This window comes from Stomoxys calcitrans, chromosome 4, assembly GCF_963082655.1.
Source record: "Stomoxys calcitrans chromosome 4, idStoCalc2.1, whole genome shotgun sequence".
Classification (NCBI taxonomy): domain Eukaryota; kingdom Metazoa; phylum Arthropoda; class Insecta; order Diptera; family Muscidae; genus Stomoxys; species Stomoxys calcitrans.
Window position 1 is genome coordinate 22,625,113 of NC_081555.1, and position 19,246 is coordinate 22,644,358.

Sequence of the window (19,246 nt, forward strand, 5' to 3'; positions counted from 1 at the left end):
TGGAAGATGAAATTTAATGGAAGCTCAAACTGTTTGCCGGTCGACAGTTTTATCTATAGGGTTGAAGCGTTGACAAACCAAACCTTAGGTGGCAATTTTCATTTGTTGTGTGGCAATGCTAGTGCGTTATTTGACGGGAAAGCCAACGATTGGTTTTGGCGATTCCACAAGACGGTAGATATTGTTAAATGGCCAGATCTTTGTCGTGCACTGCGTGAACAGTATAAGGATTCGCGTACGGATGTAGATATTAGGGAAATGATCCGAGACCGGAAACAAAAGTCTCATGAATCTTTTGACTCCTTTTACGAATCGGTTATCGACCTCGTGGATCGATTGGAGCAGCCTTTGAGTGGTAAAACACTGGTTGAGATCTTGAGACGTAATCTTTTGCCAGAAATCCAGCACGAAATTTTGAATATGAAAATAGAATCTATCGGTCAACTTCGTGAGATTTGCCGCCGCCGTGAATTTTTCATTCAGGACGTTTATAAAAGGCATGGTGTTTCTGGTAGTAAGGTGGGTCACCTCCAAAAGCGGTTATCCGAGATTGATATCGAACCTGAACAGACACCGGTATTAGAGTTGCTGCCACCTGATGAGGATATAGCAGAAATTAGTTTGATTTGCTGGAATTGCCGAGGGGCGGGACACCGTTACCAAGATTGTTTGGCAGAACGCACCATATTTTGTTATGGGTGTGGGGCACCACAGACATACAAACCCAGCTGTAGGAAATGCAGCTCGAATCCAAAAAACTATTCAGCGATGGCACCAAAGGGTGCAGCCAAAACGAGTCATGCTCGAACGAGCCCCGAAACAAAATAGGATATTGTGATATATGTGAGGATATTTTACCCAATTTTGACAGTACTCTAACCGGATATGACAATAATTTACCCAGACTTGAAAATAAATCACCCAGCTTTAACGATGGAAATGATGGTGTTAACTACACAGGAAATGGAAATGAAAAGGCATTACTTTGTACAGATAACCCTGAGTTAGATCGACGATTAGGTCCTAATCCTTTGGTTCCTTTCCATGAGAGACTTAGGAATTATTATGAAGTCAGAAAGAGGATTTTTGGTGAAGACTACAGGCCTAGTAGGTCGAGTATTAGAATGAAAACTTTTTGGAAAAAGATTAAATCTGTGAGGAAAATCTTCTCTGTTTCTGTCCTAGACAGACCTGGAGATGTAAGACCCTATGCGGAGGTTCAGTTGTTAGGCAGAAATATGATAGGTCTCCTCGATACTGGCGCTTCCGTATCCTGTTTAGGTTCTGATGCGGCTACACGAATGTTACATTCGGATATTCCATACAAACCTCTTCACACCACAGTGAACACTGCCGATGACAAAGCTCAAAAGGTTTTAGGGATTTTGGAGACTTCAATTGAATTTCGCGGTCGAAAAATGGACATAAGGCTTTTCATTGTACCTACTCTCTCGCAGAATCTGATTTTAGGGATCGATTTTTGGCGTTTATATGACCTTTTACCACCGTCTTTGTTACCGGCCATAGGTTCGCTTAATCTTTTCCCTGACGTTTGTGAGATTTTGGGTGATATTGTGTTGACCTCCGAGCAGCGGTTCGAGATGCAAAAGGTGATAGGTCTTTTCCCTTCATTCGCGAAGGCGGGCCTGGGAAAGACTAATGTTTTATGCCATACCATCGATACTGGTGATGCAAAACCAGTTAAACAACGGCACTTCCCAGTCTCTCCGGCGATTGAGAAGTTGATTTATGAAGAGTTGGACCGAATGCTTGCCATGGGGGTGATAGAAGAATCCTCTAGTGCCTGGTCTTCTCCAGTGGTGCTACATAGAAAACCTGGCAAAAATAGATTGTGTCTCGACAGCAGGAAACTAAACTCTCTGACAATAGGTGACGCTTATCCGCTTCCACATATCGACGGCATTTTAAGCCGTCTGCCCAAGGCGGAATTTATCAGTAGTTTGGACCTCAAAGATGCCTTTTGGCAAATACCACTTGATGACTCATCGAAAGATAAGACAGCATTCACGGTACCTGGGAGGCCGCTGTATCATTTCAAAGTCATGCCCTTCGGTCTATGCAATGCGCCACAGACCATGTGCAGGCTCATGGACCGGGTGATACCTGCGGACCTCAGATCGGAAGTGTTTGTCTATCTGGATGATCTTCTTGTGGTATCGGCATCCTTTGAGCGACATATTGCTGTGTTAATGGAAGTGGCTAAGTGTCTACGAAACGCTGGTTTAACCATAAATGTCGAGAAAAGTAAATTTTGCGTGACTGAAGTCCGATATTTAGGCCATGTTGTGGGAAACGGGGTTATCCGAACAGACCCAGATAAAGTTGCCGCCGTTACAGAATTCCCGACACCGAGGTCTGTTAAACAGGTCAGACGTTTTCTTGGTATGTCGGGTTGGTACCGGAAATTTATTAGGAACTATGCTGCCCTTTCGACTCCTTTAACAGATTTGTTAAAGGCAAAAAGAAAATTTGCGTGGACCGATGATGCCCAGAAAGCTTTTGAGGATTTAAAGTCAATCTTGAGTTCAGCCCCTGTTTTGCATAGTCCTGATTTCTCGCAGCCTTTTTACATACACTGCGATGCTAGCAAAACAGGAATAGGAAGTGTATTGGTGCAGAAGAATGCGGAGGGTGATGAGTTTCCGATAGCTTTTATGTCTAAGAAACTCAACCAAGCCCAACGCAACTACAGTGTCACCGAACAAGAATGCTTGGCAGCAATGCTGAGTATAAAGAAATTCAGGGCTTATGTCGAGGGGCATGAGTTCACTGTGATAACTGATCACGCATCATTAAAATGGCTCATGTCCCAAACAGACCTAAGCACAAGGCTGGCCAGATGGGCTTTGAAACTACAAGGCTATCGGTTTAAGATTGAGCATCGAAAGGGTACGCAAAATATAGTTCCTGATACGCTTTCCCGTGTCAACTCTGATGACTTGTCCGAGGTCTTGTGTTTGTCCGAGATAGGTAAGGACAGTGGGGTTTTTGTAGATTTGAATTCTACCCACTTTAACTCCGAAGACTACAAAGACTTGTTAAGAAGGGTTCAAGCTAATATCGATCATACACCTGACTTAAAAATAATCGATGGGTTTTTGTATAGAAGGACAGAGCACGCACGCGGAGAACAAACAACTGACGACTTGGCATGGAAACTTTGGATTCCATCGGGTTTAGTTCCTGAGGTCCTGCGAAAGCACCACGATGACCCCTTCTCATCTCATTGCGGAATTAATAAGGCACTGGAGAGAATCCGAAGATATTACTACTGGCCAAATTTGGTCGATGATGTCCGAAATTACATTAACAGTTGTGAGATCTGCAAATCCACTAAACACCCGAATTACATTATGAAAACACCGATGGGTAAGGCAGGGGAGACTCATAGGTTCATCCAGAGGCTGTATGTGGACTTTTTAGGACCGTATCCTAGGTCCAGAACCGGTAACGTAGGAATTTTTGTGGCGTTGGACCATTTTTCGAAATTTTGTTTTATCCATCCTGTTAAGAAGTTTACGGCCGATATAGTTGTCAAGTTCCTGGAGGAGTATCTTTTTCACACTTTTGGCGTCCCCGAGGTTGTTGTTTCCGACAACGGAACCCAATTTAAGGCGAATAATTTCAATAAACTTCTGCAACATTATGGCATTTCTCATGTTTATACTGCGGTTCACTCTCCCCAGGCAAATGCGTCTGAGAGAGTGAACAGATCAGTTATTTCTGCGATAAAGGCGTATGTAAATCCTAACCAGAAGGATTGGGATGAGAATCTGAGTCGAATTGCATGTGCACTTAGGTCTACAGTTCACTCCTCCGTTGGTACTTCCCCTTATTTCATGGCATTCGGTCAGCATATGGTGACCAATGGTGCTTCTTATAAATTATTAAGAAACTTGGGCATGTTAGATGATAGGGCTGTCAATTTCAATCGTTCGGACTCATTTGATATTATTCGTGCTAAGGCTTCGGATTTCATGAGGAAGCAGTTTGAGCGCAATGAAAGGGCATATAACCTTCGGTCCAGACAGGTTTCCTACGAAGTTGGTCAAGAGGTTTTCCGGAGAAATTTTCGCCAAAGCAACTTTGAGCAGGGTTACAATGCCAAGTTGGCTCCAACTTTTGTTAAAGCCCGGATACGTAGGAAACTGGGCAATTACTATTACGAACTTGAGGATCTACAAGGACGATCCCTTGGTAATTATCATGCGAAGGATATAAGGCAATGAACATCCACAAGCGTGATCAGCTTTCGAGTTTTTTTTCCTCCCCGAAACCTGATTTTGGCGGGGGGGTAAATGTAGTGGCGCTTGTGGCTGTGTTGGTTTAAATCTTTCTTTTCTTTTTTGTTCCTTTTCCGGTTTGTGGCCAGACTGATTGTGTTATGGTGTTGGTGGCTTGGTTTGGCAAATAGCTCCCTAGATTATACCTGTGATTTCGCACATTACATTTAATCGCTGTTATATCTATGCTATGCCATTGAGTCTTTATGCCCTAGGCAATGATGTTATCTCCTTTTCTCCGCGACATATTGAGTTTGTTTTGCATTGGTATATGTCGGGCCATTTCTTTTTTGTTGTAAACTTTGCTAAGAGCTTGGGAAATTCTGATGCTTTGGCGAGAGTAGAAAAGGGCCTGGCCGAGAAGCCATCTTCCTCATTTTTGGCAAGCTTTCCCAGAGTGAACAAGTGTACATAAAGCTACGATCGTTGTTTGTTGAGTCAATTTTTAATAAAACCGCTGTGAATTTTTTTATTGAAACGTCATCCGTTTTTTTTTTATGAAAACCGCTCAGTTTTCGGAACTTCTTTAATTATCCATTGTGAGTTTTTCTTATTTTTCGGGTGTCGGTAGGTCGGCATAAAGTGATTTGCTTTCATTTATTTCGAATTTTCTTTTTTTTCTGTTTTAAGGTTGGAATTTTATTCTAACTTATGTTAAATTTTCCAATAAGGGTGTTTGGATAAATTTTTGAGCCAAACTACCATTGAATCATAATTTATTTCCGGTCATTTAAATTATTGATTTGCCGCATATGAAACCCGCATTAGCCATTTCCCGATTAAAAACCTACAAAGGTAAATAAAGTTTTGTTTTTTTTTTGCTTTGCTCCAATTCTAATAAGAGGTCGTGTGTTTCCCTCAGGTTTCTAACTCTCTTTGGTCGATTTGGTTTCTCTTTTGAGGCGAACGAAGTCCCTGGCTTGACTTGGAGTACCATTGCATCCCATTTACACGGAACCCATCAGTCTGTTACTCAGCGTCGTGAAATTAACTCGTTCCTACTCCCCGCGTTGTGTCCGTGGTCAGGGGAGTGGAGAGGAAGTATTCGGGGACTGCGGCGAAGCCCTGACCGCCTTTGTGTGCTATATAACCCCAAACAAAAAAAAAAAATAGTGTGTTCCTGCTCATATTCGCAGCCTTAAAAGTGACCTATTTTATAGTGCGAATTAGAAAAAAAAGATCGTTGCTTTGATAGCCTGAAAACTGTAAGAACCTGAAAAAGAAAGAAATTGATTTTTTTTTCCAAGCAGAAGTCTGCTTTGCATGCATGAAAATCTCATGTTATTTGTTCGTATGTGTTGTTTGATTTTGAACCGCTTCCATTTATATTCATTTTTTTTAAATCGGTTCTTTGGAGAAAAAGTAACATTTTTAACAACTTTATAGTGTCTCTAAAATTTATTTAGTTTCCAAAATTTTAAAGGGTAAAAATTACGCAAGTGGTCGAAGAAAAAAAGGATATATTTAAAAAATTTAGAAAAAGTGAAACACTAATAAAGAAAAAGAAAATCATATTAAAACATTACACCCAAAGACTACAACAACAAGTCACATAAAAGAGACAATAAATAAAACAACCAACAAATCTAGTAAGTTATAAGAACATCCACCAGTGTTGGGAAGTGCAAATAGCCCTGCCCCGCATACCCCTGCTGAAAGGCCTTTCATCGTGGGATCTAAACGACAAGTAAGTGGTTTCTTTACTCCTTTGTTTTGTTGTTGTTGTTGCTTTATTTGAAAACACCACTTGCTGTCATTAATGCTGTGGCTGCATGGACTAGTTGTGCCAATCATTTGAGCAGACCGTTAGAATATTGAAGAGCAGTGGTGGTTTCAATGAAGATTCTCTTTTATTTTCAATAAATTCAAAATATATTTCTTTGGTCACAAATTCAGCTGCAATAAATTTCAAATAGATCAAAATAATTAGAACATTTTATAAATCCTGGTAAAAGGACTCGAAAATAACATTCACGTAGGCGTTCAAGGGTTTTTTTCCTTTTGTGTATGCCTTGTTATTTTCTCCTTACAGCTTTAGAGGCATTGAAACATATAGCAAGCTCTTGGCTGCAGTTTAATATGCTCACTTGTTTTTGAATGGTGGTCCCTTACTCTCAGTACATAAATGCATAGCCGTACAAACGTGAATGTTGTTTTTGTTGTTTTCCCTATGGTAAACCAGTTGATGTGACCATTTTTCATTTGTTGTTGTAATTATTGCATTGGGTTTTATGTTTTGAAATTATGACACAATTTTAAGCAGCAAATAAGACCAAACAGAGAATAACACTAATACATTTGCAATTTCACCTGTCCGTCCGGAAACAGGTCATTGAACTTCGATCATTTTGCTTTGCGTTTTTTTTTTATTTGCTTTTGCTTTCTTATGCATATTGAACATATGCGCATTAACATTTTTGTTTAACATTTCAGTCGATCGTAACAGACATCTACGAACAAACCTCTGTCACTGTTAATCATTCCGTTTTAAATTTTAGCCATATAGTTAACAACAGCAGTTAAGCAAGTTATTTTGATTTGTTTGTTTGTTTTTTTATCTTTTTTTTGGTTTTTTTATTATTATCTTTTGTATATATATATATAAGGGTTTAAAAAAAAAATGTTTGTGAATTTAAAATGAATATGTTTGTTTTTGAATTAATATCGGTTACAATGTCGAATAAAATCATGAAATCGATAGATATGTGCTAAGCAATTTCTTTATGTTTGATTCCTGAAGGCACCGCAGTAGCGTAGAGGGGAGGTTTTGGTTATGGGTTACCAGGGATATATTGGTGGATACCAGGTAACATGGATGGGTGGGCATAGACTTTTCAGGTTGCTACAGCTATAACCTGAATACAATAGGCTCTGCGAAATCGACTTTCTTCTTTCTCTTTTCTACTTCTTGCGTTGCTATTTCGTCCCCATCTTAGCTTAACTTGCACGCTTTATAGACAATTCTTTTTAAAGTTTTATGGTAGCGTTTTCGAGCTTGACAATGGCAAGATCCCATACCCACCGACGAGCAATAAGGCCGAGCCGAATAAGCGTGCCAATGCCAACTTGTCTGCTCATTGACTTGATCAACATGTACTGGCTTTTCAAGAAATTGAAATTGACCGTTGTATGCTACAGCTTTTGGACATTTTAAAAAAAACTTCGGCTTGAGATCCCTCGTAATCTTTTGAGGAATATTTTTGTGAAATATTTTAACCCTTAAACGACTCTTTGATGGGATGTTTTATGATGTATTTAAACTTTTGTCTCTGACTGCATGAAGACCGAGACAAAGGGAATGAAGAAAATAAAACTACATACATAAGTTGGTCGAGGGAGAAGAAGAAAACTATATCATAAGTTAAAAAAAATGTGTAGCATAAAAGGTCATAAATAAATAAAAAAATGCTTCAATTTTCTATTTGAACCAAAAAAATTAATTTCTAAAATTTTCTTTTTCTCTTCAGTTTTACAAAAATGTCTTTTCCATTCATCATCATATGAAAACTTCGACGTCTCTTTTCACAATTTGGTAAAGGACTTTCTCATGAAACTACTACTGAAAGGCTTTCACCTGTGGGAGGTTTGCATAGAAAGCTTCCTTGTTAATACTTGTTTTAATATAAATATGTTACTCTCCTCCTAGAAGGACCATTTCATAGAAGATTTGCAATGTTTTTGATTTATTTTTTATAAATAATATTAGAAGAATAAAAATTATGTATGTATATATTAAAAGAATAAAAATAATATCATTTAAAATTAAAAGTAGTAATAAAAAATAACATATGTATGTGTAGTAGTACAAAGTAGTAAACAAAAATATTTATATTAATGCGACGCGACAATTAGGAAACAAAAATGCTGTTTTTGTTTTTCTGTTTCAAGAAAAATATGAAATAAAAAGTTGATAGGTAATGTTATGTATAAAAAAGGTGAAACAAGATGGAGGGTGAAGATGGAAAGGTGCTTGAAAAATAAATATGACAAAGAATGAATTTGGGATACCAAACAGGATTTTAGTATAGGGAATTTGAAAATCTCATCTACTCATCACAAACTATCTCATGTGAGTTTAATTTCCTTGTGTAAAACCAATGAGGGTGAGTGAGGAGGTTTGAGGACGTGAGAACATTTTTTTCTTTTTCTCGCAAATGTGTCCGGGGATAGAGGTGAGAAGAAGGGAATTTGTTGTATCTTATCGTCCTCCTAGGTGAACGCGTTTTTTATGTGTGTATCTCGTTTTTGAGTTGTGTTTTATTACTTGGCGTGTTGATGGTGGCTCGTAGCTACGGCCACCTGCGTAAGCTGTAGCTGGAGCTGCTTGGCGTGTTGATGGTGGCTCGTAGCCACGGCCACTTTCGTAAGCTGGAGCTGGAGCTGGTTGGCGTGTTGATGGTTGCTCATAGCCACGGCCACTTTCGTAAGCTGGAGCTGGAGCTGGTTGGCGTGTTGATGGTGGCTCGTAGCTACGGCCACCTGCGTAAGCTGGAGCTGGAGCTGGTTGGCGTGTTGATGGTGGCTCGTAGCTACGGCCACCTGCGTAAGCTGGAGCTGGAGCTGGTTGGCGTGTTGATGGTTGCTCATAGCCACGGCCACTTTCGTAAGCTGGAGCTGGAGCTGGTTGGCGTGTTGATGGTGGCTCATAGCCACGGCCACTTTCGTAAGCTGGAGCTGGAGCTGGTTGGCGTGTTGATGGTGGCTCGTAGCTACGGCCACCTGCGTAAGCTGGAGCTGGAGCTGGTTGGCGTGTTGATGGTTGCTCATAGCCACGGCCACTTTCGTAAGCTGGAGCTGGAGCTGGTTGGCGTGTTGATGGTGGCTCGTAGCTACGGCCACCTGCCTAAGCTGGAGCTGGAGCTGGTTGGCGTGTTGATGGTGGCTCGTAGCTACGGCCACCTGCGTAAGCTGGAGCTGGAGCTGGTTGGCGTGTTGATGGTTGCTCATAGCCACGGCCACTTTCGTAAGCTGGAGCTGGAGCTGGTTGGCGTGTTGATGGTGGCTCGTAGCCACGGCCACTTTCGTACGCTGGAGCTAGAGCTGGTTGGCGTGTTGATGGTGGCTCGTAGCTACGGCCACCTGCGTAAGCTGTAGCTGGAGCTGCTTGGCGTGTTGATGGTGGCTCGTAGCCACGGCCACTTTCGTACGCTGGAGCTAGAGCTGGTTGGCGTGTTGATGGTGGCTCGTAGCTACGGCCACTTTCGTAATTATAACGTTCATAGTACTCTTCGTAACGTAATGGGGGGCTGCGTGGTGGGGGTCTGCGTAGTGGGGGGCTCATGTGCCCCCTATAATAGTGGGATATATATCCCCCTTCATAATCGGGGTATGCTCCACTTCGCCACCGCCATTCCTCCCGCTGCTGTCGCTGTAGCCTGTCGTATTGGTGTAACTGCAATTCCGCTTGCATTTGCTGTTGTTTTAATTTATTTATTTTTAGCCTTAATTTTTGGCGTTGAGTTGGAGGCGCCATCTGAAAAATAAAAACTATATATGAAAGTAGAGAAAAAAAAATTTAAAAAAAACCAGTTACGCCATTTGAACTCAGCTATAAACAAGTAAAAGCTTCGCAAAACTATTCTATTGAGCAAATTAAATCTAAGTCTTTAAAGAAAATGTTGTTAACCCATTTTAGTCCACTACCCCTTCTTGTGGTGCAATTGCTTTGAAACTTTGCATCTAAGATGCTCCATATAAAATATAAATAAAATGTATAAATAAATAAAATAAAAAACGAGGTTGAAAAAAAACACTATATTTAAAATCAAAAATAATATTTAAAAAATAATTATTTTTAGTGGACTTTACTAAAAAAAGCAAAAACATAGACGTAAATGTTCACCAAGTCACTGATGCGAAGACGCAACACCAGTCGAAAAAGGGTTAAATCTGAAAGCATAGAGCTACGTGTAGTAAAATATGGCAATGTTTTCAGGTTTTCAGTTATTTTTTATATAATTAGATATCAATCTTACAAACTTTTGTCTTTCGAGAAATTTTTATACTTTTTTTGAGAAAATTTCATAAAAATGTTAGCTTCACACAAAATTGGAATAATTTTACTTAAAAAATCTGGCAAATGATTAATTAAAAAAAAAAAATATATAGTTATATAGTGCAGTTTGGTCTTTAGGGAAAATTTCATTAAAATTTTGTTTTTTTCTCATTTTCGTTTTTAGAAAAAAAAAAAAAAAATTATTCAAATAGTGTTTTTAAAACAAATTTGTTTAAACAATTTCATTAAAAATTTATCTTAAGAGAAAACCGCAGTGAATTTTTTTCTTTGGAGAATATTTCATTGAAAAAAATAATTGCGGGCCAAATTTTGTCTTTAAAGAATTTTCACTAAATTTTATCTCTAGAAAAAATGTCTTTTTGGAGCCCGGGCTTAATCAAAATTTGGTCATAAAACAATTGTTGGCGGTTATAAAAATTAGATTGAATTTGGGAGAAAATTTTATTGAAATCAAAAAATCAAATCAAATCAAATAATTCCTCTCAAGCACAAATTTTTTGGAAATTCTGTCTTTAAAAACTTCGACTGGCTCGACCATGACTAAAAATTTTGTTTTTAGAGTATATCTTATCAAAATTTTCTCTTTAAAGGAATTTAATCGAAATTTTGTTGTTTGTCAAGAACTTTGGACGGATTCTGTTTACAAGCAGAAACTAAAAACTTATAAGATGTCATAATAAGAAATCAAAGAAATCCCATCTATTTATTTTATAAAAACTGCGCCCTTGCGCCCTCTACAGGCTTAAAAAGTATGGGAGATATCATATATGGGAGCTATACCAGGCGTTGGACCGATCCGATTCAAACCATACTCAGTACATCTGATAGATGTCAAAAGAAAAGACATCGTGCAAAATTTCAGCCAAATTGGATAAGAGGATAAGAATTGGGGCCTCTAGAGGCTCATGAAGTATATTAGTGAGATAGATCTATATGGGAGCTTTATCAAATTTTGGAGCTATTGGAAACATGGAACCAGACCATTTGTACTGTGTTGGAGGTCATAGAAAAATTAACTTTAACTTACCCTAAGTAAGCCCTTCTCCTCCTTCTTGCGGTTTGCTGGTGGAGTGGAGTAGTGGAGTTCTGGAGGTCCCAGCGTCCCGGTGTGGTTGCTGGTGGAGTGGAGTTGGTGTGGGCGCTGGTGGAGTGGAGTTGGTGTGGGCGATTTGCTTGGGTGCTGCTGGTGGTCACACAATTTGCTGGTGGAGTGGAGTTGGTGTCACACTAATGTCCATCAACGTCCCGGCGTCCCGGTGTAGTTGCTGGTGGAGTGGAGTTGGTGTGGGCGGGTTTGCTGGGGTGCTGCTGGTGGTCACACAATTTGCTGGTGGAGTTGGTGTGGGCGCTGGTGGAGTGGAGTTGGTGTCACACTATCACACTAATTATTTATATAATTAATTTTTTAATAGTTTTTTTTTTCAGATGGCGCCTCCAACTCAACGCCAAAAATTAAGGCTAAAAATAAATAAATTAAAACAACAGCAAATGCAAGCGGAATTGCAGTTACACCAATACGACAGGCTACAGCGACAGCAGCGGGAGGAATGGCGGTGGCGAAGTGGAGCATACCCCGATTATGAAGGGGGATATATATCCCACTATTATAGGGGGCACATGAGCCCCCCACTACGCAGACCCCCACCACGCAGCCCCCCATTACGTTACGAAGAGTACTATGAACGTTATAATTACGAAAGTGGCCGTAGCTACGAGCCACCATCAACACGCCAACCAGCTCCAGCTCCAGCTTACGAAAGTGGCCGTGGCTATGAGCCACCATCAACACGCCAACCAGCTCCAGCTCCAGCTTACGAAAGTGGCCGTGGCTATGAGCAACCATCAACACGCCAACCAGCTCCAGCTCCAGCTTACGCAGGTGGCCGTAGCTACGAGCCACCATCAACACGCCAACCAGCTCTAGCTCCAGCTTACGAACGTGGCCGTGGCTACGAGCCACTATCAACACGCCAACCAGCTCCAGCTCCAGCTTAGGCAGGTGGCCGTAGCTACGAGCCACCATCAACACGCCAACCAGCTCCAGCTCCAGCTTACGAAAGTGGCCGTGGCTATGAGCAACCATCAACACGCCAACCAGCTCCAGCTCCAGCTTACGAACGTGGCCGTGGCTATGAGCCACCGTCAACACGCCCACCACCGCCAATTCAACCAGCTTCAGCTTGCGAACGTGGCCGTGGCTATGAGCCACCATCAACACGCCCACCACCGCCAATTCAACCAGCTTCAGCTTCAGCTTGCGAACGTGGCGAATGTGAATGTGACTATGAGCCACAGTACCCAACTACATCAACATCAACACGCCAACCACCACCCACTCAACCAGCTGGCGAAAATGGCAAACAAGGCCACCTAGAAGAGACAAACTATTAAACTATTGTATTAAACTAAAACTAAACAAACTATTATATTAAACTATTGTTGTTAGTTGTTAGTGGTTAAGCGATTTATATGTTTATTATTTATAATATTAATATTATATATAAACAAACAAAGCATTTATATTTAAGTAATATAAATATTACAAAAACAACCAAACCAAAAAAAAATAAAATTAAAAAAGAATAATAGCTTAACAAAACAACAAAACAAGATGATGGAGTGTTTTATTTCTTATATTCTGGCAGCCTTTTTTACAAAGAATTAAACCATTAAACCAGCTTTATAAGTATTCACCCTTATTCCAGTTGTCGAAGGCGAAAATTTACAGCAGTCGTAGTCGAAGGCGAATTTTTCATTTCGCCTTATTGCCTTCGACACTTTGTAATAGAAACAAATTGTAGTAAATAACAATATAATATAAAAGTAGGTCTATACTCTTTCAACAAACAGGTGTGATGGTGTGATGTATTTCATTGCATGTATTTTGGAGTGAAATTAACTTATAAATTGATTGTTTTCACAAAATTTAACAGTCGAATACGCCAATACGCCTTACATGATACCAAACATTTTCGTTTTCAACAACCATAATACCATTTTTAACATTTATCGAAATTCGACTACGCCTTCGACAACCGGAATAAGGGGGATTGACTTCATATTTTGTCAGCGTCGTCTTTTTGCCCCCACAGTCGCTTGTGTGAAATTTTAGTGTCCTAGCTGCTTCCTGTAATTTATTGCCTCTCTCTAAAACCCCTCATTAGGCACATAGTGCGCTGATGAGGTACTAGGCCATGTAAAATTAGGAAGGAATAACCACCGCTGAACATTTTCGGAGTCATATGCGGACATGGTAACCTCTGTGATATAGTGGTTTGTGGCTTTCCGAAGGTACGTACGTAAATACGTAAACACATCCTGTGTGACTCTGGGGATGAGTTCCACTTGAGAACCTCCTGCTGTATGTGTGTGTGTGTCCCACTGGAAGGCAGAAGGAGCACATTTGCAAATTATTGGGATTTTTAAAACGATCTAGATGCCTAGATATCAGCAATACACTATAAGAAATTTTTGAGAGTGTATTTTGGATTTTTAATATATTGGCTTTTTAGACTTTTAAATAAATCCCTATAGGCAAAAAATATTGAAAATAAACAAACAAATTTTCATAATTTTTTTTTAATTTTAATATTTGTATATATAATACAACATATATTTCATTGTAGTTATTTTTTTTTTTTTTATAAATTCTTACAAGATAAAGGTGAATATTGTTTAATATTTATATAGGTATATTTTATAGAATTTATTTATTTATATATAGAAAAAAACTTTTAGAAAAAAATAGTTAACAAAATAAATTTATTTTTCTATTTTTCTGTTTTAATTTCATTGCGCCTATACATTCGAAAAATGAATAAAAAATAATACTTTTTATATTTTTGTTAAAGAAAAAAATGTGCTTTAAATTTTTAAGAAAATATGTCCTTAAAATAATTTTTTACTGATATTGTTTCTTTTTTTATTAAATTTATTTTGACAAGAATAATAATTTTTATGAAATTTTCAAAAAACAAAATAATAACAGCTGAGAGCCAATTATTGTAAATAATTAAAGCAAACATGTTTTTATATTTTTATATATTTTTATATTTTTATATATTTTTATATTTTTTTTTATAAATTAAATTTTTTCTTAAAGATGTGTAGTTGTATTTTTTTTGTTTTAATTAATGTAAGAATTACAGATAATTAATTAATTAAGTAAGTAATTAATTGACAACATCCCTTTTGTCACGTTGACTAATTTGAGCCAATGGTTATGTATTGGCGTACCAAACGCGATATCTCATGAGCCTCTTCGGTTTGGACCCGTATGACACGTTGCTGCATCAGATTGAAGTCCACCTTCATGTCCAAAAACAATGCACCATCCTCGGAACGGACCTGAAAAAATAGAAAATTACATTTCATAAATTTATACAAAAAATGTAAATACAAAAAAAAATATTTGTTTGAAAAATAGAGTGGATCATGAAAAGATTCACCAAAAGACCATAAATACTTTAGTTCAACTTTTGGGGTACTTTGGTAACACACGAGTCATTACAGAGAACAATTCCGCAGTTCTTACTAACCCAATACATTGTTAGGTTTTTTTTGTGAGCTACCTTATTTCTTATATAAAATCCTTTTTTTTATTATAATTTTTATTTTACTCAACCCACCTTCCTTGTCGATATGACCTCCATAAATGGCCAATGTTGCATTGACATGTGTATTGGGATCCAAGAATAACACCCCCCTACGATTGAGGGCCAATATCAAATCCCTCCACATGGGACCGTCATCGACATGTGGACCCTCTTCGGCCCATATACGTTTCACCGCAAAGAAACTGCTACCGAATAAAGGCCATGCCGACAACACATTCAAGAATTGTTGGGCTTTCACCTGGCCAGGACTTAGATTGGCAATCTGTGGCCAAGCCGATTGGACTAGACCCACCCATTGGGCTGGCCGTGTTTCTCTAATACTTAAAGCTGGTTTAGGCAATAGAAATTTGATTTCCTTCATTGCTGGTACATGACTTAGGTCAGCCGCTCTATGCAATAAAGCCGCTATGCGAGCCATATCGCGTACGACATCAGGTGGTGGCACTCCATTGCCGGGTAATTCAAGCAGCAGACCTTCCAAATAATCAGGTGCCACTTGATTGAAAATAACCTCCACATATAAGGGCGTGGGGGCAGGATCCCTCTTCAAGGGGAAATGCCAGACCGAGCGACAGAATATCAGATAGAAAGGCTGGCCGGATTTTAGTAGCTCTGTGGTTACATCCAAAATATATTCATCTGCTGCCAAGGGCATAGTAAAGGCATCTCCCTGAACTATGCAATATAAGGAGAATTCTTGCTGCTCGGTTTCCGATTCGATGCCCAGTAAAGCGCATAATTCGGCTATAACATCCGCCACCACAGTGGAACAACGGTGGCTCCTGCTCCTCCAGGTAAACGATAGATTTGTCGACGAGCTGAACGGCCTGCCGACACTGCGGTCACCTCTTCCACACTTGTGACCACCACCACAACGTGCCGTTTTGCGAAGATTAGTTAAGCAAACCGCGGCAGTGCCATGACACGAACGCCGACGTGTTCCAATAGATAAGGCCTCAAGGCATCGGAACAGCCAAAATATGCTGCTAAAATACTGAATAGGCGCCAGCCACGCTGAGTGGAATCGGGACAGGGCGAACGATTGGCGGTAGTTTGCTTCATTAACTGGCAGTAGACCTCATCACGTAATGCCAAGTATTTGTGACAATGCTGAAAACGGAAGGAAAGTAAAATTCTTCAAGCCATGGTGGTTTAGATGGACACATTTGACCTGGGTTAGCTCGGGAGCTCGGGATCACCACAATAACATAATATACATTCAAAACATTCTAAAGCTAGGGGAGCCAAGTCATTGGGTAAACGCAGTAAAGGCATGCGTATGGGCAGGCCCTGCCATTTCACCAGTTCAGCATATGAGCGATTGGAAGAACGTTCCGAAGATTCACGGCCATGAACGTAAGTCAGAAATTTGGCTAAAAAGAAAGAGAGGGAGAAATGTTGTGTTAAAACAAAAGAAAATATAGCAATAAAAAGTTTAAAAGGGGCTAGGCTCGGCTGGTTCGTCGGAGGTCACCGTAGCTCAGAGGTTAGCATGTTCGTCTTTGACGCTGAACACCCCGGCGTTCCCGGCGAGAACATAAGCGGTGGTTATCCCCTCCAAATGCTGGCAACATTCGTTAGGTACTTTAAGAGGTGTGCACTCAATGGTTCATGGGCAAGTTTGCATTTGCAGGTTCGGCTGGACCAAAATTTTATATACCCTCCATCATGGATGGGATTTGTCAAGTTCTTTACAGTGGGCTGTAAATAGATACTAATTGCTTCCCGTAGGTGCTCAAATATAGAAATAGGCTCATATGGGAGCTATTTCAGTTGATGGACCGCATAGCATAGTCAAATCGAGAGATTCATATGGAAGCTATATCAGTTTACAGACCAACTCGGACCCCAATTAGCATAACTGCTGGTTGTCATAGGAGAAATTTTTTATTTTTTTTTTATTTTGGGAAATTGGTTTATTTGTTTATTTGCGATACTTGACAGGAGTGTGGAGAACTTAGTCAAATTTCAGTTCAGCAGCCAAACTGGTTAAGAATTTCGCCATCTGCTGCTGCTCCAGATGCTGTTGTTGTTGTTGCGAGTGTTGCACATATGGGTATGATGCCTCATAGGTATCATGGCTCATAGGATCCTGCCATCATGGGTGACGAAGCATTGCGGCATTTGTTGATGAGCTGGTCATATTGTGGTCTTGTGGTCATTATTCGAACTGGCATGTATGACTTCACGGTGGTGCCACTTCCAAACCAAACGCCGCGCAATGGGCACATTAAGAGTTTGGCATTGGCACCGATTTCTTGATTTCTTTGCTTTGTTAAATTCATGATGTATGGAATGTATGTTGTATTCTGGAATCTTTCAAAATCTAAAATCTCAACTTGAATGCCTCCAGAGTTTGGCTCACAACATCTAATATTTTCATATTTCATTTCATATTTTCTAGAATTGTTGGGCTTTCACCTGGCCAGGACTTAAATTAGTGTTAGTTGTTATTATTTTGTTCTTGGTTGATGTTTGTTTTGTCTGATGACAGTTGGAATGTAATAATGGAATAATGGAATGGAATATGGAATATTGGAAATATGGAATTCGGGAATGCGAATCCGCGAAAAAAGGGATAATGGGATAACAGATGAGAATGGGAGAATGGGAGAATGGGACAGCAACACATGTTGTGTTTCTCTTTTTCTCTTACATTGTTGTTTGTTTAAGAATTATATGAGAATGGAGGATTCGGCGATCGCAACGAAAGTGGGCAAGGAATTCGGCGATCGCAACGAAAGTGGGTGGGAGAATTGGAGGAGCGGGAGAGCGGACCCGGAGAGAGCGGATTTCGACTTTTCGAAACTTCGAGAGAGAGAGAGAAATGTGGTGCGTGTGGCGCCTTCAAAACCGGGTATGTTCAGTGAAATGGCAACATAAGCAAAGAATGTCAACCTAAATCAAGACGTAGTTTCTTAGTTTCTTGTCCGTTGGTCTAATTTTTGAATTCGAAATTTTGAATTTCAAATTTTGATCATCCTTTACTGTCGTTGTTGTAACCACGTGTCTATATGTGGAGGTAGATTGCCAGCGTCTGCGTTTGCAGCTACTCTGTATGGAGCATTATCCGCAACCTATGGACGCGCCCGGTAGCTCGCAGCTGAGCTTCTTGCGATAACAATGAACACCACAAAGATCGGAACTCTAAGTTCCAGCCTGTGTGGTGCTCATAGTTTTCGTGCCGGGAGATAAATAGCAAAAGAGCAACCCTATGGTGGTGGTGCCGCAAATGTGAAAAGATAAAAAACGTAAAAAAAAAAACTTTAAAATCCAGATTTGGATACCATTGGAAAATCCCATCAGCTCGGCTTTTGACTTTACCTTATATAAGTTTCTACTGGATGTTTTTTCCAGCAGAAGTTTGCAGCATCGAACAACTGTTTAATTCAAATAAATGCAAAAGAGAGTAAAGACTGCGCTTACTCTTTTGCAAAATTTTACTGGAAAATTACGCGAACAGACCTAATATCATTTTGTAAATCAAATCATCTAATCTTTATCAAGAGATGGCACTTTGCACCATACACTATTTGTTGTCGTATTGTCGTACTAGTTTGTTTAGTTTCTTAGTTTCTTGCTGCGCTTTTTTCACTTAGTAGATGTTACTAATTAGTTGTATGTATTTTACATATGAAACATTCCGGTTTGTTTTCGAGCTTTCATTTTAATTTTTTTATTCTTGTGTTTGGGTATTCTATATTGGAGTTAAAAATTTGCAACAACTTTTGGAAACTGTTACGTTAGATTGAAATAAGTGTGAGGATATTAATCCGCACTGTAGACATAAGTTACTTCAAATCTGGCATTGTGTCCCCACCTAAGTGCCAGAGTCTGTTAAGCATGAATGGTAATAGCGTCGTCTACTCCGATCCGTAGAATTTTTGCTGCCTTACCGACCCTTTTATTCTTCCGCAGTGCCCACGCCCATAGCTATTGCTGTAACCCTGATGGCCATCCAATGATGTTCATATCTAACGTCCTCGCTTTAATACAATACTACCTCACACATTTTGTGGTCACCCGGATCTCCGGCTGCAGGATCGTATTATTGTCAGACTGTCAGAAACCGATTTTAGTCCATCTGTCCTCAATGTAGACTCCCACACGCACTCTGTCTTTTAGCTTTGATCCGTCCGTGTAGTATGAATACAAATCCGAAAACGTGCTGCTGTCAGCAGCGTCTGACATTTGACCATAAGTATGGTTTCTGGTATCTGATCTGAAACCTCTTCCAAGCCATCCAGGTTTTCAATAATTGCCTCGATTGTCCCGCGATGGTATGACCTGTTCCTAATTTCTAACCGCTT

At 39.7% G+C, this 19,246-nt stretch overlaps 4 protein-coding genes across 7 annotated transcripts; 1 reads left to right on the top strand and 3 right to left on the bottom strand.

The window, feature by feature from the left end:
- Positions 1 to 8,369: 8,369 nt before the first annotated feature.
- LOC131996884 (mucin-1-like) lies at positions 8,370 to 9,071 on the bottom strand. Its single transcript, XM_059367068.1, has 3 exons — positions 9,068 to 9,071; positions 8,569 to 9,023; positions 8,370 to 8,513 (listed from the first exon to the last, which is right to left on the bottom strand). Exons 1-3 carry the CDS (start codon positions 9,069 to 9,071, stop codon positions 8,370 to 8,372), a joined length of 603 nt encoding a protein of 200 aa, XP_059223051.1.
- Positions 9,072 to 9,103: 32 nt separating this feature from the next.
- LOC131997294 (uncharacterized) lies at positions 9,104 to 11,415 on the bottom strand. 2 transcript variants are annotated; one of them, XM_059368008.1, is made up of 2 exons: positions 11,348 to 11,415; positions 9,104 to 9,777 (listed from the first exon to the last, which is right to left on the bottom strand). In XM_059368008.1, the coding sequence occupies exon 2, from the start codon at positions 9,775 to 9,777 to the stop codon at positions 9,148 to 9,150; it is 630 nt and encodes a 209-aa protein (XP_059223991.1). In that variant the 5' UTR covers positions 11,348 to 11,415; the 3' UTR covers positions 9,104 to 9,147. The 2 variants fall into 2 exon arrangements, with proteins under 2 accessions (XP_059223991.1, XP_059223992.1); XM_059368009.1 differs by lacking the exon at positions 11,348 to 11,415 and adding an exon at positions 10,280 to 10,329.
- Positions 10,633 to 12,765, top strand: LOC131997293 (uncharacterized). 2 transcript variants are annotated; one of them, XM_059368007.1, is made up of 2 exons: positions 10,633 to 10,880; positions 11,746 to 12,765. In XM_059368007.1, exons 1-2 carry the CDS (start codon positions 10,857 to 10,859, stop codon positions 12,313 to 12,315), a joined length of 594 nt encoding a protein of 197 aa, XP_059223990.1. In that variant the 5' UTR covers positions 10,633 to 10,856; the 3' UTR covers positions 12,316 to 12,765. The 2 variants fall into 2 exon arrangements, with proteins under 2 accessions (XP_059223990.1, XP_059223989.1); XM_059368006.1 differs by lacking the exon at positions 10,633 to 10,880 and adding an exon at positions 11,508 to 11,681 and having other exon boundaries at positions 11,733 to 12,765.
- A 1,633-nt stretch (positions 12,766 to 14,398) lies between these two features.
- Positions 14,399 to 17,471, bottom strand: LOC131997286 (unconventional myosin-XV-like). 2 transcript variants are annotated; one of them, XM_059367985.1, is made up of 3 exons: positions 17,358 to 17,471; positions 14,949 to 16,309; positions 14,399 to 14,667 (listed from the first exon to the last, which is right to left on the bottom strand). In XM_059367985.1, exons 2-3 carry the CDS (start codon positions 15,589 to 15,591, stop codon positions 14,570 to 14,572), a joined length of 741 nt encoding a protein of 246 aa, XP_059223968.1. In that variant the 5' UTR covers positions 15,592 to 16,309; positions 17,358 to 17,471; the 3' UTR covers positions 14,399 to 14,569. The 2 variants fall into 2 exon arrangements, with proteins under 2 accessions (XP_059223968.1, XP_059223967.1); XM_059367984.1 differs by having other exon boundaries at positions 14,949 to 17,471.
- Positions 17,472 to 19,246: the final 1,775 nt, after the last annotated feature.

Bases quoted from the DNA above. Each gene is read 5' to 3' on its own strand.
- LOC131996884 (XM_059367068.1), bottom strand. The intron at 8,514-8,568 runs GTAATAAAACAC...GCGTTCACCTAG, and splicing joins AGCCACCATCAACACGCCAA to GAGGACGATAAGATACAACA.
- LOC131997294 (XM_059368008.1), bottom strand. From the start codon at position 9,777: ATGGCGCCTCCAACTCAACGCCAAAAATTAAGGCTAAAAATAAATAAA.
- LOC131997293 (XM_059368006.1), top strand. From the start codon at position 11,551: ATGTCCATCAACGTCCCGGCGTCCCGGTGTAGTTGCTGGTGGAGTGGA. The intron at 11,682-11,732 runs GTTGGTGTCACA...ATTTTTTAATAG, and splicing joins GTGGGCGCTGGTGGAGTGGA to TTTTTTTTTTCAGATGGCGC.
- LOC131997286 (XM_059367985.1), bottom strand. From the start codon at position 15,591: ATGCCCTTGGCAGCAGATGAATATATTTTGGATGTAACCACAGAGCTA. The intron at 14,668-14,948 runs GTGGGTTGAGTA...CTATTTTTTCAG, and splicing joins AGGTCATATCGACAAGGAAG to GTCCGTTCCGAGGATGGTGC.